Below are 23,812 nucleotides of genomic sequence, written 5' to 3'. Positions count from 1 at the left end.
TGGGCGCCGAGTGCCGAATCTGTGCGGTGTGATACGTGCCACAAGTACTTTCATATGCGCTGCGTCAACCCCCCGCTACAGTCTAAGCCGGCCAAAGGATACAGTTGGTCGTGCGCCCCGTGTACAAAAAAGCACGACGCACATGTCGAGGAGCACGGTGTGGGCGGTGGTGGCCTCAACTCGGAAACGGCACCTTCTACTCGTGGACCCCGTACACAGGCATCAACAAGCCGCCGCACAAACCGTTCGCACCTCTTTGGCGATGTTCCCGCACACGTGAATGAAACAGTGTTGCACACTGCTATGGACCGCGAGGGGCTGCGTTGCTTCCAGGGGTGGCCCTATCGCTACTTTGGTGAATACACGTCTGCTTTGGATGTACTGGACTCCCATGATTCGATTTACCCCCGCGCTGTCACGCGGTGTGGTACCAAATACCAAATGACCGTGCCGAGTTGGGAGGAGCAGCAAGAGAGGAATGCCATGGGTCCACTGGTAGCGCAGGAGGTTGCCGAACCGCAACCAGAAGTGCAGCAGGAGCAAGAGACACCTAGTCCGCAAAAGGCGGGAGGTCGTAAACGGAAAAGTGGCCGCAAAGGCCGCCGGGCGGCAGACACTTCCTCGGAGACGGTACAGGTCATGGACGTGGACGAGGAGGATCAAGTTTCCCCGGTGTCGGACACCGTTTATGAGCGAGGCGGTGACGAAACAGTCACACCGATCTATGTGCCCTCGCCGAAGCTCTCTGCACCGGCTGTGGATGAGTACCTTGAAAGTCTTTCGGCACCACGGGCCACAATTCCCCGCGTGTTTGTCGCATTTATGGACCGAGGACTGCAGCTGTTGTGTGCTAATGACTACCAGGTCGACGTGGCGACCAAGCAATTTGCACAAAGCAACAATGCCGACTTTGGCTACTTCAAGCTTTCGCCGAAGGAGCTGGAGAATTTGGAAAAGACCTTGCGCGATCACTCGGCAGAGATGAGCCTGCTCAAGCGTGCCCTGCCTGATCGTACGCCGGGAGAGATTGTAAAGAGCATCTATTATTGGCAAACGTACGTTGACCTTGTCACCCAGCTAACCCTAGGAGTCATCTCGGCGAAATTTGGCGGTCGAGCGCAGCGGGTAGCGAAGCGAAAGGATCTGGTGGTATCGCTGAACAGCCAAAGCAGGAAGAACGAGAGGTGTCGCCCACACGCTCTGTCCTCTCGCCGGAAGAAGTCAGCGAGATCCAAGAGCAGACGCCCTCTGCCAAGCTTAATTGCGCCTTTTGTGGTACACCTGCCAGTCCGTTCTGGTACCGTGGCTTTATCAACTGGGCTGGGCGCGCGCTTTGCGTATATTGCGGTCAGTATTGGCGCAAATATGCAGCAGAAACTGCCAGTATGTTTATCACCGACGCGAAGCGCAAGCACGCACAAGAGCAAGGATCTGAAGAGCGCGGCCTGGGCGTACTGTTGCCTGTCCACGTCAAGTACGTTCCGAATGATTATAGCGCCCCCACACGGCCCGCTACCGTGTCGCCTACACCTCCTGCGGCGCCCGACTTGGGCAAGTGTGTCATGTGCCGGCGCGCGGATCCCAAACGTCGTTTGAAGGTCTGTGGCCAGTGTGGAATGGTTGCGCACCAAGGCTGTGTCGGATTTACCAATGCAGACTTGGAGGCGTCCGAATGGTTCTGTGACCTGTGCCGCAATGACCAAGACCCCGACTCAGCCCTGCTTCCGCATTGTGTGTTGTGTGACGAAGCCGCCACGGACCGTGCGCAAGCTTCGGCACGTTCACAGCGCTTGACCGAGGATGCCAAGTCCGCTGGGCAGCCCAGCCCGCTTACGGCGCTCGATGTGTACAAACCCACAGAGTGCAACAACTGGGTGCATCTGGTCTGTGCGACCTGGATGCCCGAAGTGTTGTACGGTGATGTGTCGACGATGCGCCCCGTCGAAGGAGCCGGGACACTTCCCCTGTGGCGGTATGATTCGCCCTGCTCCCTCTGTAATGAGACCAGGGGTGCAGTGGTCGTGTGTGCAGAGCCTTCGTGTCGTACGCGTTTCCACGTGTCGTGTGCCTTCCAAGCCCAGCCGTCGTGTACGCTCGCCTTTGAGATCTTCCCTGTAAAGACTTCACGCCGTGAATCGGTTCACACGCTATCTTTCAAGTCGGAGACCGGCCATATGTGTGCGCAGATCTGGTGCAAGGAACATCGCAACGTGGCCAAGTCCAAGACGACGTACGACTTTTTCGAAAGTGACAACAAGCTCGGCATGACGGCCATGCAAGCCTATGCCCAGACCCACAAGCAAGTCACCAGTACTTCACACAGGAACTCGGCAATTATCGAGTCCTCTCATGCACTGCTTCGTCGTGCCAAGCGGTTCGACGCCGTGCTGCAAAACTGCGGAGGCGCCGGCGCCTTGCTCCGCGAAAGTTCCCTGCTGACGATGACTGCCGACGGAGCTGAAGATGTGAAAATGGACACAGTCGAGACTTCGTCTCCTATTTCCCAAACTACCTGCACAAAGTGCCACTCGGACTTCTCGCCGCTGTGGTGGCCGCTTCCCGGCTCGGCGCATGTGTGCTGCACACTGTGCCGCCCCGCGCTTCTGGGTGCGGGGGAGGCGGAGGCCTAGCACCTCCACCTCCACCTCCACGTACAACAATAGAGCTGTTCACGTGATATAACTATACTTCTCACGTGAGTGCGCTAAGCGGCCGCGCACCGTATGCCAGGGAGTGCGGCCGCTTTTCTTCGACTCGTTACCTCGACGGCAACAGCCATGTCTCACTGCAAGGTGTGTACAATACAAGCGTCATTGCGTTGAACAGGAGTACTAACACATGCGATCAGTTCGAGCACCCCCGTCACGGCTCGCTTGGTTTCCTTCCTCGCAAGCGCGCCGCGAGCCACCGCGGCAAGTGCAAGTCGTTCCCCAAGGATGACCCCAAGAAGCCCGTTCACCTGACGGCCTTCATGGGCTACAAGGCCGGTATGACTCACATTGTTCGCGACCTCGACCGCCCCGGTTCGAAGATGCACAAGCGTGAGGTCGTCGAGGCCACTACGGTCATCGAGACTCCCCCCATGGTCGTGGTTGGTGTCGTTGGCTACATCGAGACCCCCCGTGGTCTCCGCTCGCTCACCACTGTCTGGGCTGAGCACCTCTCTGACGAGGTCAAGCGCCGCTTCTACAAGAACTGGTACCGCAGCAAGAAGAAGGCCTTCACCAAGTACGCCAAGAAGCACTCGGAGAACAACGGTCAGTCGATCGCCCGTGAGCTCGAGCGTATCCGCAAGTACTGCACTGTTGTCCGTGTGCTCGCGCACACCCAGCTGCGCAACACCAGCCTGAAGCAGAAGAAGGCTCACCTCATGGAGATCCAGGTCAACGGTGGCTCGGTCGCCGACAAGGTTGAGTTCGCCCAGGGTCTCTTCGAGAAGACTGTTGACGTCGGCAGCCTCTTCACCCAGGACGAGAACGTTGATGTTATCGGTGTTACCAAGGGTAAGGGTTACGAGGGTGTGACTGCCCGTTGGGGTACCAAGAAGCTTCCTCGCAAGACCCACAAGGGTCTCCGCAAGGTCGCCTGTATCGGTGCCTGGCACCCGGCCAACGTTATGTTCACCGTTGCCCGCTCTGGTCAGGACGGTTACCACCACCGCACTGAGCTCAACAAGAAGATCTACCGTATCGGTAACGGTGCTGACAAGGCCTCGGCCACCACCGAGTTCGACACCACCCAGAAGCCCATTACCCCCATGGGTGGCTTCCCCCACTACGGTGTGGTGAAGAACGACTTCATCATGATCAAGGGCTGCTGCCCTGGTGTGAAGAAGCGTGTTCTGACTATCCGCAAGTCGCACCAGATCCACACCTCGCGCCGTGACCTCGAGAAGGTTTCGCTCAAGTTCATTGACACCTCGTCCAAGTTCGGCCACGGCAACTACCAGACTGCCGCTGAGCGTGAGGCGTTCGAGGGCCCCAAGAAGGCTCCCGTGGTGTACTACTAAGCGGAAGCATACTCTGCGTCAAGCGGCATGCTGTCTATACCTATTAGATGTCCGCCCTTGGACGCTTTATGCTCTTCTCGTTCCTAGGCTATAGTGTATGCATCCTGTGCATACATCTACAAAATGCAACATTGCTCTGACGCTTTTCTTTGCCAAATTTCATCCCTCCATTTTCGTGAAGGAAAATGGGCGGCAAAAACGTAGGGTTCGTGGGCGCATGATTTCATTGGTTCGTCCGAATATATCCGGTGGTCACCCTGAGGGACATCGGTGTTTGGGATGACCCTTGAAATCGGGGCAAGATGCGATCCCGGGGCACACCAAGGGGTGTCAAGCCATGGTCCGAGCGAGTCTAGTCAAAATCTTCATCGTGCAGATGATAGGACCGACAAATAGAGATGGTGGATGAATTAGTCCTACACAAAAACAATGCCCGTGTGTCTATGCGAGAAACGAATAGTACACGAGCGGAGGACACCCAGCCTAGTCCACGGTTCAAGATAATTACTTGATGACAAGAACGGGGACGGGCGAGTGGCTGACCAGGTACGACGAGACGGTACCGCTGGTAAGACCCTTCTTCCAGCCGCGGTTGCGCTTGCCACTGTGGTGTGTTAGTATACATGTTTATGCAACGGGATCGTGATACGTACATAAGGACAAGGTCGACCTTGTGGTAGCTGATGACCTTGAGCAGCGAGGCGCGGGCGTCGCCGTGCAGAACGTGCATGGTAACGTTGTAGCCCTTCTCCTTGAGCTTGGCCTTGTAAGGGGCCATGCGCTCAACAGCCTGCTGACGCAGCTGGCGGAGAAGCTCGTTCTGTTTCTTGGTGTCGATCGAGAGGGGACCCGACACCCAAGGGCCACCCAGCACGTTGGCCGGCAGGACGGTGGTCAAGAAGATGTGGCTACCAGGCGCGATGGTCTTGTTCTCGAGCAGGTAGGCAAAGGCCTTGTCACCAGCCTCGGTACCATCGAGAGCAAGCAGAACCTTGCTCTTGTCCTCAGGGAGCTTCTCACCGGGGACACCGACGATCTGCTGCTGACGAGCCTCGGCGGGGATCGAAGCCTTGTCGAAGGGGTTGCCCGACTCCAGGACGGGGGTCTGGGCAATCTGGTGGACCCTGTGGAATGGTCAGTCTCTGATCGCATACGTACTGGCCACCGGGAGTAACGTCACCGCTACCCGAGGTTTCGTGGTTCACACCGAAGAAACCCTGCTGTTCCGTGTTGCTAGACATCACGCGCGATAGTGTGAAGAGAAGGCAGAACGCGCACAAGCGTGTTGCCGTACTCCAACGGTAGGGTCCACCACGTGGTCCTATGCACGCCGCCTAAAAGGGGAGGGGCGGGTCAAGTCGAGTTTGCCAGCAATTTCGCTGCCACTGCGGCAACCCCAACCAGCGTCGTGATTTGCTTAGTCAGTATGCACGCAAACGTCATTGGTGCCTGACGCTATCGAGGCCAATTGGTATACAATCTGCGCTATGGCGCGACTATGGAGTGCGCTTCTTGCGGCCGGCCATGGAAAGCTTGATTTTCATGCCCACCTTGCCCGGCGCACGCTGTTGGGGCTCTCCTTCATCCGCGTCCATAGGGCTTTCTAGTGATACAGGTACTTCCCCTTGGGAATAATCAGCGTCGTGTGCCTCGCTCTCGCTCTCTTGTGCCTCGAGCTGCTGCTGGACCTGCTCATAGGTCTCGTCAAAGACTTTCTGCAGCTCTTCGGCATCGTTCCAAACCAACGAACCCTCTTGATTATAGGTCCGAGCATTGTTAAACATCAAATGGAAATCGCTCTTGCACGCTTCCAGCGATTTGTACGCCTTGGATTCAATACGCTTGCGGATCTGCCGCAAGGCGATCGGCTGCGGAATAAGCACATGGTAGTCGGGGTACTCGCTCTTCTTCGGGATATCGATAAAGAGCACACAGCGCTGGCGGCCGGTTTCTTCCTCCTCGCATTGCTCCACCGCGCGGTAGCACTGCTGGAGGGCAGCCTTGAGCGCATCGCTCTTCTCGTCCACCTTGCGGCGTTTGTTCAGCGCATCCGAAAGTTCGGCGGGGGACGCCATCGCGTCGAGTGCGCCGCCGAGCTTCCGCTTCTTCTCGCCCGAGGCCAGCTCGCCCGGCGACGAAGGGTCGGGCGTGTCCGTAGCACTGCTTCCGTCCTTGGCGCGCTTGCGGCCAAGCTTGGGCGTGTCGGCGCCCGACGTGTCAACGTCCGTCTCCAAGAGGCCACTCTGCTTCAAGCGGCGCTTCTCGGCACGCTCGCGCTTGCGCTCCACGACGTCGCCCAGGTCCTGGTCGCCCTCGAGAGCACGGAGGAACTGATCTTCAGTGAGACCGTCGTCGTAGTGCACCACGTTGCGGCGGCGCGACAGCGGCTGCTCTTCCTGGCTGCCGTCAATCGCCTCCGCGTCAAAGTCGCGGCGGTACATTTCCGGCAGCTCGTTCTCTTGCATCAGGCGCTCGGGCACGGGGCCCGTGTTGCCAAGCGCATGCCACTCGGCTTCTTCGTCGGCGTGGCGCTCGCGGTCGACTTCCTGGAAGCGCGCGACTTCGTCGTTGGTACGCGCCAGGAGTTCGTTAAGCTCGTCGTCGTTGAGCTCCCCGTGCTCCTCCTCGTCCTCGTCCTCATTGTCCGCTTCCAGCATGGCACGCAGCAGCAGCTCGCGCTCGTCCGCCGTGGCCTGGTTGTCGAACTTGCCGGCCTGGATGACCTTGCCGTTGATTTCAAGCTTGGACTGAGCACGCGACAGAATCGTCTCTTCGACTGATTTCTCCGTAACAAGACGCAGAATGCGCACTTCGACCTTTTGGCCGATACGGTGCGCACGGTCTTGGGCCTGGAGATCCTGGTGCGGATTCCAGTCCGAGTCGTAGATAATGACCGTGTCTGCAGATTGCAAGTTGAGACCGAGACCACCTGCACGCGTAGAGAGAATAAACACGTCGTACTCCGAGTCGGGCTGGTTAAACTCGCGCAGGAGGACGGAGCGGTCATCGGGCTTGGTTGAACCGTCGAGACGGAGATATTTGATGCCACGGAAACGCATAAAGTCTTCCATAATATCCATGATCGCCGTCATCTGGAAGAAAATCAAAACGCGATGGCCCGTAGCAAAGAGCTTCGGAAGGATGCGGTCGAGCAGCTCAAACTTGCCGGCGACGCGGAAGAGGTCGGGGCCGTTCTCTTTCGTAGGATTGATCGCCGCTTCGACCTGCTCAAACGCGTAGGGATGGTTACAGATCTTGCGCAGCTGCATGATGGCGTTTTGCAGACCACGGATACCTGTCGGCTTTGCACCCTTGCCCGGCCCACCGATGTCGCTCACAATCATCTTGTGCTTCTTCATCTGCTGGTAGAGCTTGGCCTGCAGCGCACTCATGCGGCACTTGATAACCTTTTCCACCTTGTCGGGCAGCTCGCTCTCGACGTCCTTCTTAAGACGGCGCAGCAAAAAGGGACGCAGGACCTTGTGCAGACGCTTGATGATGAGTAGTGCCTCTTCTTCGTTGAGCTGCATGTTGCTCTCACCAGTGCCGGTGTTGACAAAGGGTGTATTGAACCACTCATCGAAGCTCTTGATCGAGTTAAAGATCTTGGGCAACACAAAGTTGAGCAGCGCCCACAATTCGGGCAGATTGTTTTGCAGCGGCGTACCCGTCAGCAAGAGACGGTACCGGCTCGAGTAGGATTGCGTCAGCGTCACAGTGAGTTTGCTCTGGGTATTCTTCATGCGGTGACCCTCGTCAATAATCATGTGGGTCCACTTGATCTTGCCCAAGAGGTTCTTTTCCTTGATAATATACTCATAGGTGGTCAAGAGTACTTGGAAAGTGCCCATCTTGAGCTGCGCGGCCAGCTGCTTACGCACGCTCGGCGTACCCTTGTACACGAGCGTCGAAACAGACGGCGCCCACTTGTTGAACTCGTTCACCCAGTTGGTCAACGTGGAGAGCGGCACAATCACCAGGTACGGTCCGTTCTGTTTCTTGGACTCGATCAAGAAGGTAATCAGAGAGATGGTCTGGATGGTCTTGCCGAGACCCATTTCATCAGCAAGAATACCGTTCAGTCGGTTGTTGTACAAAGACACCATCCACTGCAGACCCTTCATCTGGTACTCCTTCAGCTTGCCACCCACAAGAATTGAGGGCTGCTCCGTGATCTTCTCCGAGTAGCGATGCGCCACAGAGTAGTAGTCTACACGACCAGTGTCTTCGCCGGGGTCGTCCTGGCGGGCGGCGCCAAACGTCGTCTCGTCCACGCCTTGTCCGTCGTCAGCCGTCATGCGCTTGTCCACGGTAAAGTCGGCGTGGGCATCGTCGTTCTGCTGCGCCTGCACGGCCTGGGCGAGGTTGTCCAGGTAAGCGTCGGTCTGTTGCAGAAGGTGCGTAATACGCGTATCTTTTGCGGTATCAATGAGCTTCAAGTAGGCCTCTTCGTCGTCGGCCTTGAGCGCATTCAGACGCTCTTTGGCGATGCGCTCCACACGCTTTTGCTCCTCGCGCTCTGTATCCACATGGAACTTGAGCACCAGGCGGCCGATACGCCGCGCCTGGTCGGACGCCTTGTTCTGAGCAGCCAAGAGGTCCTTTCCGTGCGCACAGATCATGGACAGATAGTCCGTGTGGCGCTGCTTCGCCTTGCGCTCGCGCTCCGTGCGCTGCTTGCGCTCGAGCTGCTCTGTGACACGAGCGTCACGCAGCGCCTGCTTGCGAACACGCCGGAATGCAGAGCGGTCGAGGCCGAGGGTCGTGGCAAGCTGCATGCTGGCCACGACCTTCTCGCGCAGCTGCTGCTGGCGCTCGAGGAGGTGCAGCGACTTGAGCTCGATCAGCGCCTTGACCTTGGCGTTGTGACCGCGGCCTGCGGCACCGCTCAGCTGGTCCTGCAGCGAAGTCTGGTTGTACTGCGCAGCCGCGTCGGCCGTCGGCACCTGGGCCATGGTCGACGGGAAAGACTCCAGCTCGCGGATGCGCTGCTGGATGCGCCCACGCACAAAGCGGTCGCGCTCCTCCAGCAGGAGGCGAGCGTCGATGCCAGCCGGCAGCAGACTCGGAATCAATAGTCGCTGCTGCATCGATGCGAGGTCGTCGCCGCCCTTGGTGCTGGGCTTGGCCAGGAGCGTAAAGGGATGCAAGTACGCGTTATAGGGATAAACCGAGCTCGACGGATCGTCCTGGGGCGTCGCGGCACGAGGCGCGTCGGCGGACGACTCGTCGGACGACGCCGGCTTCGGTGTCGTTGTTTCGGACGACTTGAGCGCCTCGGTGCCGTTCGCAGCGAGGAGCGCGGCGTGCGAGTCGGCGGCCGCGTCCGCGAGCTTGGCCGTGACGGTGGTGCTGGTCGGCGGCGTGGTCTTGGCCTCGGCGTCCGGCTTCGGCGCGTCAGTGAGCGTGCTTTGGAGCTGACCCTGCATCGGTTGGTTCCGTGCGAGCTGCTTAAACGCGCCAACCTGGTTGCGGAGCGTAGAGAGCTGCTCGTTCGAAAGCGCTGGGCCGCTGCCGCCCGGAAACGACACGTTGGCGGCGTTGGGCGCCGCGTCTGCCGAAGGGGTGCCTGGTGCGTTGGACGATGCCGCGGCGTCCGCAGGTGGGGTCGGTTGCTGTGACGCGAGCTGCTGCATACGCAGCTGTTGCAAGTATTGGAACGCCTTGAGGGTCTGGACGAGCGACGCGTATTCCTGGTTGGATTGCTCGGTCTGACCGCTAGCTTTGAGTTGCTGCATGCGCTGGTGTTAGGCGGGATACGTACAGAAACAATCTGCTGCAGGCGCTCCTTGGTCATACCGGCCAGCTGGCGTTGCGCCTGAATCGGCAACTGGCTCAAGAGGCTCGTCGGCCCCGAGGAAGGGGCATCGCCACCTGGCGTGCCCTGGGGCAAGGATGAAGGATTCGTAGGCCGCTCAGGGCCCTTCGGGGCTGGGGTGCTCCCCGTACTGGAAGAACCTGCCTCCATTTACACGTATACGCGATTCGCCGCGTGTACGCTTCCACGGGCAGGGCCAAAGGGGCTTGGATGGGAAGGGGGAGGGAGGGCAGAGGGACGGGATGGTCCGTTACCTATAGATACGGGCGGGACAGGCCACAAGTGTTGCTCTCACCGTCTCGCGACGCGTCGAAACTTGCAGCTATGAATTCAGCCGCGCTCGCGTTGGCTCTCGGCGCGTAATGTCCGACTTGCGTGCAAACAGGGGGCGTGGTTGAGTCGGCCCGACTACCCAGCGCTGATCTCAGCCGCGGCCCGCCCGGCCGGAACAATACACCAATCACAAGGTGCAAAAGCTACTCACGTGATGATGTTCACCACCACGATTTTATGCCACGTGCCTGCATGCACAGGACTCCTTCTACGCATTAAGCCTGCAGGTGCAGCGCCTCAACAAACGCCAATAGATCATCGCGCTTCACCTCCAGGACGCTCGAGTCGAAGCGGTCATTGCGCATGCGTGCACCGCTACTCGCAGCAGCTTCCTGGAACGCGAGGCCGAAGCGGTTGCGGCCCACGTCGCCGTAGTCGGGCGCGCCGACGATGCCGACGACGATGTACACGTCGCGTGCCTTGTCCAGCGCCGCGAGGACGAACGGGAGCGACTGCAGCGTGTGCTGCTCGGACTGTCCGGCATCGTCCTTGCTGCGCCGTTTGCTTCGCTTGGCGGCCGCGCGCCGCTCGGCCTGCTCGCTGACAATGTCGCGCAACGCGTCGATCAGCCAAAAGCCGAGGCGTGTCAGGGTGTCGGGGTGCACAAATAGGTTCAGTTGGGGACCGTCTTGTAGCACGGATAGACGGAAGGAGCGCAGCGTCTTGATGGACTGCTTCACAATAATCGTCACGCCTTGCGCAACAATCGCTTGGTGGAGCGCTTTGGCCAACGTAAGCGACTTTTGCAACAGGTGGATACTCGACGCTTTCTGCACGTCCATCGCGCGGTATGCCTCGAAGAAGTTTTGCACCCAGGTAGCCGACGCGGTGTTTTCCCAGTCTGCGCTGTCGCGGTCGTCGGCGGGGTCGTTGTCCGCCTCGTCAATGCCCCGCGCGCCGACGTGCACGCCGGTGTCGCTGAGGCTCCAGAGCGTGCGCCCGCCGTACGAAGATGCGCCGCGGTCCGCCGCATTGTCCACGGACCGCGTACTCGCGACCGAGTCCGTGCGCACGATCTGCACGCCTTCCACCTCGACGCGCACGCCGTGCGCCGCCTGGAGGAGCGCCGAGATGCCTTCTACCGCGTCTGACGCGCTGAGCGGCATGGAGCGGAAGCCGTACGAGCGCGTAAAGGACTGAAAGACGAGGTCGGTCAAGCCGTACTCTGGCGCAATCGATTCCATGCGGCTCACGAGCGAGTTGCGCAGGTCGAGGTCCATGTGCTCGTACGTCTGCCGGCAGTTGGCGAGCGACAGGCCCATCTTGGCGAGCAGGCCACGCAGCTTGCTGATTCCCTTTTCGCGCCAGATGCCGAGCTTAGCGGCGACATAGCTGGTATGGTACATGCTCGTCTCCAGACTCCAGTGGCGATAGAGCGTGAAGCGGAGCTCGTCTGGCACGACGCGCACGGCGGAGTCGTCGGCGCCGTGCATGTTGACGTCGCGCAGGCCTCGGATCTCTGCCGGGCGCGGGTCGTCCGCGGACATCGCCACGACGTCGGAAGCGAGTGCGGATGCGTAGCCTTCGTAGGTCCCCGCGTGGATCGCATTCGAGATGTATTGCGAGGTGAGGCCCAGCACCGCGTACCAGAGGCAGTCGCGGTCGCCGCGGCCGAGCGAGACGGCGAGGAGGTACATCATCTGCGCAGCGCTCATCCCTGTCCAGCTCCCCCGCGAGTAGTACTTGGCCAGGACTGCACGGTAGACATTGCGTTGCTCGCCGTCGAGGCGGCGCTTGGTGTGCGACTCGCCGCCCGGGGTGCGTGCGCGCTTCGCAGGCCGGTCGGTGGCCGGGGTATCCGATTGGGCATCATCACTCGCCTCGCCTTCGCTCTCGCTATCCTCCTCCTCCGAGTCCGAGTCGACGTCGAACTCGAGCATCTCGTAGGCCTCGCGCTCGCGCCCGAGCCTTTCCTCGACCTCGCCGTCGTCCCAGATATAAATGTGGTCGTTGATCTGCGAGGTTGCGAACAAGTTGCTCAAATTCCACGGACGGTGCGAGTCGAGCACATGCAGCGTGCAGTTTGGCGGCAGTGGCACCGACGTCGGTAGCGGCATCAGCGAGCCTAGATTCAGAAACACGAGCGTGTGCAACTGGGTGAGCAAGGCGACCTACCTCCAAGTGCCCTTCGACGTCCTCTGCGAGGATCTGCTGCAGCGCACGGTAGCCATTGACCGGAGCCACACGGAACGCAATCTCGTCGTCCGCCAGCAGGCGCGTAAAGATGCGCGCGGCCGCCAGCGAGTCGACCAGCGGCGTGGTGAGGATCAAGACGGTCGCGCCGCCCGGCGCCGCCGTCCCGGGATCGCCGAGCACGCGCTGCCGCGAGACGCGCGATATATGTCTGTACGCATCCGCGAACTCGAGTGTGCCTGCAGCGCGCACATGCGCGTCGCCCGTCTCGCGCGGGCGGCAGACCAGCACCATAAAGAAGCGCGTCAAGACGCGTCACGGCTATGGAGGGTATGGAGGTGTGTATCATGGGGCGGCGGCGAGCGTCACCAGCAAATTCTTCACGTTCGGCAGCGTGTTGCGCAGGTCCAGCACCGGCACGCCGTGCGCCATCATCAGCTGCTCAATGTCCTTGTTGAGTAAAAAGACACCGTACTCGTAGCGGTACGGCTCGGTGCCTTTTCCGTACAGCGCAAAGGTGCGGGGGCCCGACATGACACTGATCCCATCCTGCACCACGGCGCGGCTGCCGATCGCGCGCAGAGAATAGTGCAGGCTGGTGTGCAGGTAGGTACTCGCGAGGAGAACGATCTGCGCAACAAGCGCGAGCGCCGACGCCGTGTCCTCGAGGTGCGTCTTGTGCACGAGCGCGCCGGATTTGGGGTGCGTCGTCGCCACGCCGTTCGGCAGCGCGAGGCCCGCAATGGAATAGAGCAGCGCGCGCGCATCCTCGAGCTGGATAGGATAGATAAACTCGAGCTCGCGCATGAGGCGCGTGCGGTGTTGCTGGATCATACGCTGCAGATCCGCGAGGCGGTCCCTGGATTAGATGATGTACGTACCGTTGCTCGGCGGCCGACGATGCGGCGGCTGTGCGCCGCGCCTGCGTCTCGCGCAGCAGCGTGCTCCCGTGTGCAAGGTGTTCGCGCCGCTGCTGGAGCGCGAGCCGCGTCTGGACGAGCGTGGTGTGCGCTTCGCTCAGCTCGTCCTTGCGGCGCTGCAGCGTGCGGCGCAGGTCCTTGGCGGCGTGCCGAGTCTCGAGCTGCCGCCGCTTGCGGCAGAGCGCCGTGTCGTCCGATAGCGCGCCGCCGCACCGCGCAGCAAGCGCGTGCTGCGTTTGCTGAAGAGAAGCGAGGTCGCCTTGGATGTGCACCAAAGAGCACGCCTGCGGCAGGGTATAGCTGCGCTTCATCTGCGTCTCGACCATCGACAGGAGCATGGCGCGGCGGCCTGCCTCTTCGACGTCTGGCTCGTGTGTCGCGAGCCCGTCCACGGCGACGTATTCGAGCTGGCCGTCGTCGTCGGTCGAGTGCAGGCCGAGGTACACGACGTTGTCGCGCGCGTCGCCGATCGCGCCGAGCTGCCCCCCGCGCGACGGGAGCGTGTGCAGGTCGACCTCGGTCTCCCACAGACACTGCCACGGCTCGGGCCGCGAGCCGTGGTTGCGTGCGTAGAGGCCCACGAGCAGCGTCGGCTCGTCCGCGGGCCACGCCCACGCCGCAAAGTCGTCTGCCGGCCGGATAGGCGGGCTGGTATATTCGCCCCAGGAGGCGTGGCGCCCGGCGGCCGAGGGCGGCGTGACATAGAACGGCACGCCGCCCGGTCGCCGGAGCGAGACAAAGCACGAGACGACGCTGTCGTGCTCCTGCATCATATGCGCGCTGCGCACCGACGGTGTGTACGCCGAGAAAGACGTCGAGGCACGCCGCGCCCCGTGGATCGATGCTGCATCCACCTCCTCGTCCACCTCCAGGTTGCGCACATGCACCGCCGCGACGTTCGCCAGGCGGCGGTGAGCGGCTGCCATGGTATGTGGAGGAGTCGGTTGGGCGAATTTGGCCCCTTTCCAGCATGACGACCGTGCGGCCGTTTGCGGCGGCTGACCTCTTTGCGTTCAACAATGTGAATATGGACAACTGGACGGAGACGTATAGCAATGGATTCTACCTAAACTACCTGGCACAATGGCCGGACATGGCGCTCTCTGCGGTGGCCGCGCACTCGGACCGGATGATGGGCTACGTGCTCGGCAAGACCGAAGGGCGTGTCCCTGCGAAAGGGCGTGCGTCTGCGGAGGAGATGACGCTCCACGGGCACGTCACGGCGGTCACCGTCGCGCCCGAGTACCGCCGCCTGGGCGTCGCACAGATGCTGATGGACTTTTTCGAGGTGGTCTCGGAGCACGTATACCACGCGTACTTTGTCGATTTGTTCGTGCGTCCCTCGAACGAAAAGGCGGTGGGCATGTACGAGAAGCGGGGCTACTCTGTCTACCGCAAAGTCCATGCATACTACCGCGGGAGCGCGCCCGGGGCGATGGAAGACGGATTCGGTACGTCGTTCTGCTCACACAGACATGCGCAAGCCGCTTCCCCGCGACGCCAAGGGGCAGACGGTGCGCAAGAATGGGCGCAATGTCGTCGTGCGGCCCGAGTACGTACGTGTGCTAACACAGGGCGACCATCTTCCCACCCTACGTACATCCTGGCGTATAGACTACTTAGGCGGCTCGTACGGCGTCATGAGATACTGCGAGAGCGCCTCGAGCTTGGCCGGGCCACGCACCTCCTCGGTAAGGAGGGGCACCTTGACGACATTAAAGTCCTCCGCGTACAGATCCATCATCTCGTGGACGTACTTCTCCTGCATCGCCTTGCGCACACGGCAATGTTCGCAGCTCGAACCCGGGGGAGGGTAGAGCAGCTGGTTGCAGACAATCGCGTGGGTGTCGATGTCGTACTGCGTCAGCTCCTGGATCAGGCGCTCCGTCTCGTAGAGCGAAAGGAACTCGGCAATGCACACACACACAAAGGTCGTCTTGGACGCGTCTTTGAACTGCGTGTTGACCTCGGTGATGACCTGCCGCATTGACTCGAGCTTCGCAAACATGTCCTCCTGCGAGCCAGCGCCGCCGCCCATCATGCCAGACAGCTGCGAGAACATCGGGCCGAGGCTCTTGCCAAACGAGCTAAACTTGGCCAGCGCCTTCTCGAGCACCGACGGGAAGGACAGGAAGCGCAGCGTGTGGCCGGTCGGCGCCGTGTCAAACACCACCACACTGTACTCCATCGACTTGACGAGCTTCATGATCTCGGCAAATCCCATCGCCTCGTCTACACCCGGGATCGCAAAGGCGAGATCCTGCATAAAGGGCGCCATCGCACCGCCCTGTTGCTCGGCTGCGTTAGTCGTGTGACGTACACTGCTCGATCATCTCCTGCATGCTGCTCGTCGGATCGATCTCCATCGCACTCAGGTTGTCAAAGCCGTTCACCTTGGCCGCCTCGCGGCCAAACTTCTGGCCAAAGGCATCGGACAGGTTGTGCGCGGGGTCGGTGGAAATCAGCAGCACGCTCTCGCGCACCTTGGCGAGCTGGATCGCAAGCGCGCACGACGTCGTGGTCTTGCCGACACCACCCTTACCACCACAAAAGACCCACTTTAGCGTCTTCTGGTCCACAATGCTCTGCAGCGTCGCGGGCTGCGCATCCTCAATGACCGCCGCCATGGTTGTACGAGACACGTGGCAGACACGTGGAACCCCTGTGCATGGGCGACGATGCGCGTGCGGCTGCGGTGGGCATGGCGCGCTGTCGCGCTGGCCGCGAGCGTGGTAGCGCTCGGCGCGCGCGCGCATAGCGCGCATGACCTCGCACACCAGGACCTACGTATTCCATACACTCGCTTACCGGCGGACCCGTCACACCTCTTGGATCTCGAGCTGTCAAATGTCGTGCTCGCTACGTCTGTCGACGGCGGGCTCAGCGGCATCGACCGCACGACGGGCGCCGCGCTGTGGAACCTGCAGGCAAATACGAGTGACCTGCTGCACCCGCTCGTTGCGTCGTCGTACGGCGCGCGGCAGCGGTCCCTCGAAGACCTCGCGGCCGAAGCGCTGGCCGGCGACGACCCCGCGGCGCTGCACGCGCTGCAGGGCAGCGGCATTTATATCGTTGAGCCCTCGTCGGGTGGCGATTTGTATGTCTTGCGCATGCGCTCTGAGCACGGCGAAATGCGGCCGCAGCTCGAAAAAATGCCGTTTTCTCTCCCTGAGCTCGTCGCCATGAGCCCATTCTCGCTGAGCAGCGACGACACGCGCATATTTGTCGCAGAAAAGCACACACGCCTTGTCGAGCTCAACGTATTTACCGGCACGATCGGAACCGTGTTTGACGCAAAGGACGCACACGCCTACGACCGCCCGGGGCCGCTCGCGTTTGCACACGCGCGCCAGGGCGAGCGCAGCGCCGAGTTTGACGCGATCGAGTCGCCGTGGGTGTACATCGGGCGAACGGACTACACGCTCGCGGTGCACGTACGCAATGTGCCGGATGCGCTCCAGACCTTGCACTACTCGGTCTACGCTCCCAACTCTGCCGACAAAGACATGGCCGAGCTCTGGGCACAACACGCGGGACAGCTCGACAAGCGGGGCATGCTCGCTGCGCCCGAGGACAACTCGCTGGTGTGTTTTGACCTGCGTGACGTGAAAAAGCCGGGCCGTCACGCTGTGCCTCCCATGCCCCCAGTCCTATGGAAGCGCACGCTGAATGCGACGGTCGTCGACATCTTTGACGTGATCTTTGTGCCGCCGACAGCGGCGCTCGACACGCCGCTCCTGCAGCCCGTGATTGTGCCGCATCCGCCGGGGATCCTCGCACAGATCGTCGAACAGCAGCGGCCGGACGTTGCGGCACTCGCCCCGTCGGCGTACGTCGGCGTGTCGCCGGACGGCAGCCTGTATGCCCTGGGGCGCACACGCTATCCTCTGGTCGAGCTCACCACGCCCGCGGCCGTCACCAAAGGCACGCTACGTGGTGCCGATACCAAGCTCCAGCCGTGGGTCGGCGGCTACGAGGTGCCGAACCTCCCTGACCCGAACCGCGTACCGCTGCTGGACCCTGGTTTCCGAGAGTACGTGCCGCTGCTCGGCGCGCCGCCTGCCGAGGCCGACAAGGGCTGGCTCGATGCGCCGGGGCTGCTGCTGATGCGCGTGCTCGGCGCGGCGCTGCTTCTCTTTGTCATTGTGCGGGGCATCATCGAGATCCGCAAGGACCGCACGCCTTTGATCCTCAACACGGACACACTGCGCTTTGACGAGGAGGAAAAAGCCAAGGCAAAGAAGGAGCGCGAGGAAAGGGCCAAGGAAAAAGAGCGCGACGAAAAAGAGCTCGCTGCGAAGCAGGCACAGGACGGCGCAGAGGCAGGCGACACAACGGCGAAAGAGCCCGTGCCTCCCCAGCCCGGCGCCGAGGCGGCGGGCGAGACGAGTGCCAAGGCCGACGAGCCGTCGCCCGAGGCCGAGTCGGACGACGAGGCGCAGCCTGCGCCGTCGGACGACGACCCCAAGCGCCGCCGGCGCCGCCGCGGCAAGCGCGCCGGTGCGGCGGTGCTTGCGCGGCAGTCGCCCGGCCCCCGCCGCCCCGACTCGAGCAGCCAGGAGCCGCACCCCGGTCCGCTCACGACGCCGGGTGGCGCCGAGATTCCTCCTTCGTCGCTCCAGATCTCGGACGATGTCCTTGGCTACGGCTCGAGCGGTACGGTAGTCTTCCGCGGCACGTTCCAGGGCCGCGCCGTGGCTGTCAAGCGTCTCCTGCGCGATTTTGTGCAGATGGCGTCGAAAGAAGTGTCGCTCCTGCAGTCGGCGGACAACCACCCCAACGTGATCCGCTACTTTTGCCAGGAGCTGACACCCAACTTTCTGTACATTGCTCTCGAGCAGTGCCCTGCGAGCCTTGCGGACCTCGTCGAGCGCCCCCTCGAGTTTTCCGCGCACGCGCCGCTGCTGGAGCCGCGCAATGCGTTTAAGCAGATCACAGCTGGCCTGCAGCATCTGCATTCTCTTTCGATTGTGCACCGCGACATTAAACCGCAAAATATCCTCGTGACGCTCACCGGGCAGAACAAGCTCCGGATGCTCCTGTCCGACTTTGGTCTTTCGAAGCGCATGGACGGCGTGGCGCAGAGCAGCTTTTCGCAGTCGGTCAACCAGCCCGGCGGCACGGTGGGTTGGCGCGCGCCCGAGGTCCTCCAAGGCCACCGCGCCGCGCTTGCGGCCGAGTCGGACGAGAGCGCGCGACTGACGCGCGCCGTCGACATCTTTTCGCTGGGCTGTGTCGCATTCTACATGCTCACGGGTGGCGCACATCCGTTCGGGACGCAGTACGAGCGCGAGATGCATATCTTGCAGCAGCACTTTGACCTTTCCGCGCTGGAGGCGACGTGCGACGACACGATCGAGGCCCAAGCGCTCATCCAAAACATGATTGCGCGCGATGCCGCGCAGCGGCCGTCCGCCGAGCGTGTCGCGCAGCACCCCTTCTTTTGGAATGCACAGCGCCGCCTGAGCTTTTTGCAAGATGTGAGCGACCGCTTCGAGACGCTCGAGCGCGAGCCGCCTGCCGCCGCGCTCCTCCTCCTCGAGAAGGACGCGGCGGCAGTGATCGGTGCCGACTGGCGCAAGCGTTTCGACCGTGCGTTCCTGGACGACGTCGGCCGCTTCCGCAAGTACGACGCGGCGAGCGTCCAGGACCTACTGCGTGTCATACGCAACAAGAAACACCACTTCCAAGATATGCAGCCTCAGCTGAAGAAGCAGCTGAGCCCTATGCCGGAAGGTTTTTTGCAGTTCTTTGCGCGCCGTTTCCCCCAGCTATTCTTGCATGTATACCAGGTGATGGACCAGCTCCCGATGCTCCGCAGCGAGCCCATGTTCCACAGCTACTATCAGCACGATGAGCCATAGCTCTATATACCACCTACGGTCCACCCATCGTCGCCTCGCGCTCCATCACGCTCTTTTCGAGCTTGATGAGGATCGTTGTACGGTGTGGATGCTGGGGCGTCGGCACGCCGTGCGCCGTGACGCGTGCGGGCTGTGTGAGGTAGGCGACGTACGAATCCAAGCCCTTCGAGGGCGCCCTCGACAATGCCGGCCGCAAACGCCTCGACACTCAGCTGCGTCATCTCTTTGGGAATCGAGATGCCGCGCGAAAAGAGGGGGTCGTTGGTCGAGATCATGTCTGCGTCAGTAGAACGACCTACATTCGTCGCTGCGCCCCTCTTCCGTGCTGCGCTCAAGGTTATCAGCCTGCATGCCAAAAACCGCCTTCCACAGCGTCGAGTGCACCCAGAGTAGCGTGGGCAAGAGGCGCGTCTCGCGCCGCGGCTTTTTGGGGTTCGTGCTCGTCTCGCGGCGGTGCGCGAGGAGGATCAGCGCGCGCTGGCCCACCCGCATGCCCATCGTGCTCAGCAGCCGCTCAAACTCGGCGATTCCCGAGACGTGCAGCTGTGCGTAGGCGACCATCTCGGCAAAGAGGAACTGGAGCGCGCTGGTGCTCACTTCGCTGGCGCGTGTCTTGTCGCGCGGCCGCTCGAGGATATCGGGAATTGTGGCAGGCCGCACGTCCTCGACAGACGCAGGGAGTGCATAGGTGCCCGTGCTATGTGCCTGGCGCGGCGCGCCGAGCGTATACGACGACGCCCACGGCGCCGTTCCCTGCGGCCAAGCCCCGGCCATGGTCCAGGCGTGGTGATGACTAAAAAGACCTACAAGTCGTCGAGGTCGCTGTCGCCTTTTTGGTAGGCGTCGCCGGCCGCGTCGCCGGCCGCGTCCTCGTCCTCGTCGCCATCCTCGTCGCCGTCATCCTCGCCGTCGTCCTCGTCGTCGTCCTCGCCGTCGTCCTCATCGTCGCTGTCGGCCTGGTCAAGCCACTCGAGGAAAGGAGCAGCGGCCTTGCGCACGCGCTTCGAGGTCTCTTTGTCGACGTACTTCTTCGAGACGTGCGTGCCCCACTGGCGCGCGATTTCCTCGTCAAGCACATCGATCTGGTACAGACCCATGAGCAGCTTCGGGACACCGTTCGGAACAAGCGAGGGATGCTGAAGACCCGCAAGGCGCTCGATACCGCCGAGCATGGCCTTTTGGTGCTTCTCCGAGGTGACCATCTTGACGAGCATCGGCGCGTACTGGTCGACCTGCTGCGGCGCCTTGTCGTCAAAGAGCGCCTGGAAGAGTACCTGGAGCGTCTTGTGCTTCTTCTCGATGCCGAGCTCCTGCGCCTTGCGGTAGACCTCGGCGGCGCCGAGCGCATTGCCCGCCTCGCGCGTCTCGAGGATCCACGTACCGAGCTGCGAGTAGGGCGAAGACTCATCGTCTTCCTCCTCGTCATCGATCGACAGGACATTGCTCATCGAGCCCTCGAGCGCCTTGACACGCGCAGCGACGGCCGCCTCCGAGGTGTCCACCGACCAGTCCTCGTCGACGTTTTTGTCGGCGGCGCGCTGCTCGGCAGTCGGGATGTTCTGCGCCTCGGCGGCAATGCGGCGCGTGAGCTCGTCGTCGCTCCCGCCGTCCTCGCCCTCGTCTCCGGCACCGACCGTCTGGCCCGAGGCGGCGCCGGCGCCCTTGGTGCCCTTGGCGCGCTTCGGCGGAGGGTTCTTGCTGATAAAGGTCGTCAGCTTGTGGCGCATGTCGACATAGGTGCGCTTACCGCACGCCTTGCAGTCGCGCAGAATGTCGCCGTCGCGGATCTTGAGATCCGTCTCGGGGTTCTTGCATTCGCCGCACAGGACAAACTTGTCGATGAAGCCATCGAGGAGCTCGCGCAGGCGGTTCGCATCGTGAGCACCATTCACAATGTAACGGTCGCCCTTTTCATCAATCACGGTCTGCGCGCCGAGCTCGCAGCCAAAGTACTTGGTGGGGTCTGAGTCAGTCACACGACGTACACGACGGGGGGCGGCTCAAAGCGCGGGCGATGTCGGACATGTTGGGCACCACCGTCTTGATACCATTACCCCTTCCCTCGATCTTGATCTCCAGCAGAGGCATGCGGTAGCGGTAGAACTTGTCGTCTACGTCACGGCGGATGTTCACAATCGTCATCGTGCTGCGTTAGTCCCGCCACGTACAATGTTTAAAAGGGGGGCTTGGTACGTCGGGTAATCGGCGAAGGCGTCGATAGTAAAGCTAGAATGGTTCGGGAATGTATCATCAAACAGCTGCGCAGATCTCGGTTCAGCACAGCACGCAACGGTTGTCCAAGCGTTACGACACGCCGACGCCGACGCAACTTCGTACAGTCACGTGCAACGCTTGGCCGCAGCGTATGGCGAGCACGACCGGCGCCCAGGCGGCGGGCGACGAACGCGCGAAGGAGCGTGTCGAGGAGAGGATACGCCTGCGAGAGCAAGGGAGTTATGTAGTGTGGCCCCCGTCGCCGCCCCGCTCGCTGTCGGACAGCGAGGACGAGAAACACGAGCACCGTGCGCAGGACGAGGACCGTGCTCGGCACCACCGTCACAAACACCACCGCCACCACCGGCACCACCGGCACCGGCACCGCTCACGGTCGCAGAGCAAGGAGGCGTCGCCACGCCGGCGCACGCACTCGCCAGACACAGCGCACGACGAAGAGATCGGCCCGCAGCCGCTGGCCATGCCGGACGACGCGCCTTTGTACGGCGATCGTCTCTTGCCCGGCGAAGGCGCCGCGATGGCCGCGTACGTCCGCGACGGAAAGCGCATTCCGCGGCGCGGCGAGGTTGGATACGAGGGCGACAAGATTGCCTCGCTCGAAAAAGCGGGCTACGTCATGAGTGGAGCACGACACGACACGATGGACGCCGTGCGCCAGCGCAAAGAGAGCCAGGTATACTCTGCAGAAGACAAGCGCAGTCATCTACGGCAGCAGGCGGAAGAGCGCGCAAAGAAAGAGGCCGAGGTCATTGCACAGTTCCGCGAGATGGTCGATACGCTGCAGAGCAGCCAGAGGTCCTAAGCCTCAGCGGTGCGCTGCGTCCCATGCGGCAGCAGCCACGAGACGCGCAAGCGTACGCTCTTTGCCGAGCAGGTGCGCGATATCCGCGACGGGCGGGCCGGCCTGCGTGAGCACGGCAACGTACCTTTTGGCCACTGAGCGCAATGCGCAGGCTTTTCTGGACGGCGGCACGGCCGCCACCAAGCTTGGCCGCGACCTGCTCCTTCATCCAGCGCTGCAGCGCGGCATGCAGCGTGGTTTTGTCCCATACACTGATACCCGAAAAAAGCGCCTGGGCGCCATGCAGCACGGCGTCTGTGTGAGATTCGAAACGTACCAAACGATGCAGTCGGCACCGACGCACGGAACGCCCGGCAGCCTTCGTCGGCCCACTGCGGCTCGCGAAAGAGGTAAGCGACGCTCTGGGGGAGCTCGTCGATCGTGTCCACGCGCTGGCAGCCCAGCAGCGCAGCCTGCAGCAGTGCATCGGCACTCGCCTCTCCTGCGCCGATCTCGGCAAAGAGGGGGCGCAGGCGCGCGAGGTTCTCGTCGTGCCGCGCAGGCTCCTGCATCTTGGCGGCGAGGTGCCGACGGTTCAGAAACGGCAGCTTGTCCGTCGGCAGCGTCGCGCGCGAGTGCGAGATGCGCCCAAGGTCAAACTGGCGCACGAGCTGCGCGAGGCCCATCACGTCCGACTCCTCTGACTCGCCTTGGTGGTTGTACCCGGTGAGCGCGACGAGGTTCACAAGCGCTTCTGGCTCAAAGCCGCGCTTTTCGTAGTCCTCGACACGCACGTCGCCCGAACGCTTCGAGAGCTTGCTGCCGTCCGCATTGATGAGCAGCGGCAGGTGCACAAACGTCGGCGGCGGCGCCTCGATCGCCTCGTACAGCGCGAGGTGCTTGGGCATGGACGGCAGCCACTCCTCGCCGCGGAGGACGTGCGTGATGGCCATCTCGGTATCGTCGACAACGCTCGCGAGGTGGTACGTGGGCCACCCGTCGCTCTTCATAATGATCGGATCGTCGCTCACGCCGCCCATTGCATCGGGGCGGAAGGACATAGGGCCATAGACGCCGTCTGTATACGAAAAGGTGCGCGAAGGGTCCATTCTGAGGCGGACGACGTGCGACTCGCCGTTGGCCATACGCTCCTGCGCCTCGTCCTCGCCTGGAGGCAGGTACGCCTCACGCAGCAGCGCCGACGTGCGCGCCGCAACGTCGCGCGCGGCTGGCGGCCGAAAGTCGCGGTAGGCTTTTTCCGTGCGCACCAGGCGCTCGGCGTAGCTGCGGTAGATGGCGAGGCGCTCCGACTGCACGTACGGCCCGTACGCGCCGCCCTGACTCGGCCCTTCATCGCAGTACAGGCCCGTCCAGTCGAGCGCGCGCTGCAGCGCGTCGGCGGCGCCAGGCACGAGGCGCGTCTGGTCGGTGTCTTCGATGCGCAAGACAAACACGCCCCCCGTGCTCCGCGCAAGCAGGTAATTAAACAGTGCCGTGCGCAGACCACCAACGTGCAAGTACCCCGTCGGCGACGGCGCAAACCGCACGCGCGCCGGCCGCACGGCCGCCTGCACGCTCCGCCGCAACGAAGGCAGCATGACCAGTGGAGGCAGCTCGGCCGAAGAACGCGTCACCCCGCAATCGATCCGAGCGTTGCCACCACCTCCTACAGCGATGGATCCGTGGCCCAGTAATGCGCCGATCCCCGGGCGGCTTCCT

The 23,812-nt window shown here is 62.1% G+C and overlaps 12 protein-coding genes across 12 annotated transcripts; 4 read left to right on the top strand and 8 right to left on the bottom strand.

The window, feature by feature from the left end:
- Positions 1-639: 639 nt before the first annotated feature.
- RPL3 (60S ribosomal protein L3) lies at positions 640-4,009 on the top strand (the record flags this gene model as incomplete). The annotated part of the gene is made up of 5 exons (XM_060265024.1): positions 640-1,055; positions 1,496-1,731; positions 2,077-2,310; positions 2,776-2,792; positions 2,849-4,009. The coding sequence occupies 5 exons, from the start codon at positions 640-642 to the stop codon at positions 4,007-4,009; spliced, it is 2,064 nt and encodes a 687-aa protein (XP_060121007.1).
- A 504-nt stretch (positions 4,010-4,513) lies between these two features.
- On the bottom strand, positions 4,514-5,250 carry MJAP1_001057 (uncharacterized protein; the record flags this gene model as incomplete). The annotated part of the gene is made up of 3 exons (XM_060265023.1): positions 4,514-4,613; positions 4,663-5,133; positions 5,168-5,250. The coding sequence occupies 3 exons, from the start codon at positions 5,248-5,250 to the stop codon at positions 4,514-4,516; spliced, it is 654 nt and encodes a 217-aa protein (XP_060121006.1).
- Positions 5,251-5,505: 255 nt separating this feature from the next.
- On the bottom strand, positions 5,506-9,806 carry STH1 (RSC chromatin remodeling complex ATPase component; the record flags this gene model as incomplete). Its single annotated transcript, XM_060265022.1, has 2 exons — positions 5,506-9,750; positions 9,774-9,806. The coding sequence occupies 2 exons, from the start codon at positions 9,804-9,806 to the stop codon at positions 5,506-5,508; spliced, it is 4,278 nt and encodes a 1,425-aa protein (XP_060121005.1).
- A 569-nt stretch (positions 9,807-10,375) lies between these two features.
- Positions 10,376-12,587, bottom strand: CDC45 (DNA replication initiation factor cdc45; the record flags this gene model as incomplete). Its single annotated transcript, XM_060265021.1, has 2 exons — positions 10,376-12,253; positions 12,276-12,587. The coding sequence occupies 2 exons, from the start codon at positions 12,585-12,587 to the stop codon at positions 10,376-10,378; spliced, it is 2,190 nt and encodes a 729-aa protein (XP_060121004.1).
- A 51-nt stretch (positions 12,588-12,638) lies between these two features.
- MJAP1_001054 (uncharacterized protein) lies at positions 12,639-14,139 on the bottom strand (the record flags this gene model as incomplete). Its single annotated transcript, XM_060265020.1, has 2 exons — positions 12,639-13,152; positions 13,175-14,139. 2 exons carry the CDS (start codon positions 14,137-14,139, stop codon positions 12,639-12,641), a joined length of 1,479 nt encoding a protein of 492 aa, XP_060121003.1.
- A 44-nt stretch (positions 14,140-14,183) lies between these two features.
- naa20 (N-terminal methionine N(alpha)-acetyltransferase NatB) lies at positions 14,184-14,782 on the top strand (the record flags this gene model as incomplete). Its single annotated transcript, XM_060265019.1, has 3 exons — positions 14,184-14,664; positions 14,687-14,741; positions 14,767-14,782. The coding sequence occupies 3 exons, from the start codon at positions 14,184-14,186 to the stop codon at positions 14,780-14,782; spliced, it is 552 nt and encodes a 183-aa protein (XP_060121002.1).
- Positions 14,783-14,828: 46 nt separating this feature from the next.
- Positions 14,829-15,840, bottom strand: GET3 (arsenite-transporting ATPase; the record flags this gene model as incomplete). Its single annotated transcript, XM_060265018.1, has 2 exons — positions 14,829-15,511; positions 15,534-15,840. The coding sequence occupies 2 exons, from the start codon at positions 15,838-15,840 to the stop codon at positions 14,829-14,831; spliced, it is 990 nt and encodes a 329-aa protein (XP_060121001.1).
- Positions 15,841-15,891: 51 nt separating this feature from the next.
- On the top strand, positions 15,892-19,077 carry IRE1 (non-specific serine/threonine protein kinase; the record flags this gene model as incomplete). Its single annotated transcript, XM_060265017.1, has 1 exon — positions 15,892-19,077. One exon carries the CDS (start codon positions 15,892-15,894, stop codon positions 19,075-19,077), a length of 3,186 nt encoding a protein of 1,061 aa, XP_060121000.1.
- Positions 19,078-19,090: 13 nt separating this feature from the next.
- On the bottom strand, positions 19,091-19,851 carry trs31 (Trafficking protein particle complex subunit 31; the record flags this gene model as incomplete). Its single annotated transcript, XM_060265016.1, has 3 exons — positions 19,091-19,207; positions 19,230-19,354; positions 19,377-19,851. The coding sequence occupies 3 exons, from the start codon at positions 19,849-19,851 to the stop codon at positions 19,091-19,093; spliced, it is 717 nt and encodes a 238-aa protein (XP_060120999.1).
- A 29-nt stretch (positions 19,852-19,880) lies between these two features.
- Positions 19,881-21,219, bottom strand: TIF5 (eukaryotic translation initiation factor 5; the record flags this gene model as incomplete). Its single annotated transcript, XM_060265015.1, has 2 exons — positions 19,881-21,040; positions 21,063-21,219. 2 exons carry the CDS (start codon positions 21,217-21,219, stop codon positions 19,881-19,883), a joined length of 1,317 nt encoding a protein of 438 aa, XP_060120998.1.
- Positions 21,220-21,442: 223 nt separating this feature from the next.
- MJAP1_001048 (uncharacterized protein) lies at positions 21,443-22,114 on the top strand (the record flags this gene model as incomplete). The annotated part of the gene is made up of 1 exon (XM_060265014.1): positions 21,443-22,114. The coding sequence occupies one exon, from the start codon at positions 21,443-21,445 to the stop codon at positions 22,112-22,114; it is 672 nt and encodes a 223-aa protein (XP_060120997.1).
- A 3-nt stretch (positions 22,115-22,117) lies between these two features.
- On the bottom strand, positions 22,118-23,691 carry MSE1 (glutamate--tRNA ligase; the record flags this gene model as incomplete). The annotated part of the gene is made up of 3 exons (XM_060265013.1): positions 22,118-22,216; positions 22,239-22,408; positions 22,431-23,691. 3 exons carry the CDS (start codon positions 23,689-23,691, stop codon positions 22,118-22,120), a joined length of 1,530 nt encoding a protein of 509 aa, XP_060120996.1.
- Positions 23,692-23,812: the final 121 nt, after the last annotated feature.

The sequence above is a fragment of the Malassezia japonica genome, chromosome 1, assembly GCF_029542785.1.
Source record: "Malassezia japonica chromosome 1, complete sequence".
Classification (NCBI taxonomy): domain Eukaryota; kingdom Fungi; phylum Basidiomycota; class Malasseziomycetes; order Malasseziales; family Malasseziaceae; genus Malassezia; species Malassezia japonica.
The sequence above is the reverse complement of the archived record's forward strand: the minus strand, read 5'-3'. Positions and strand labels throughout refer to the sequence as shown.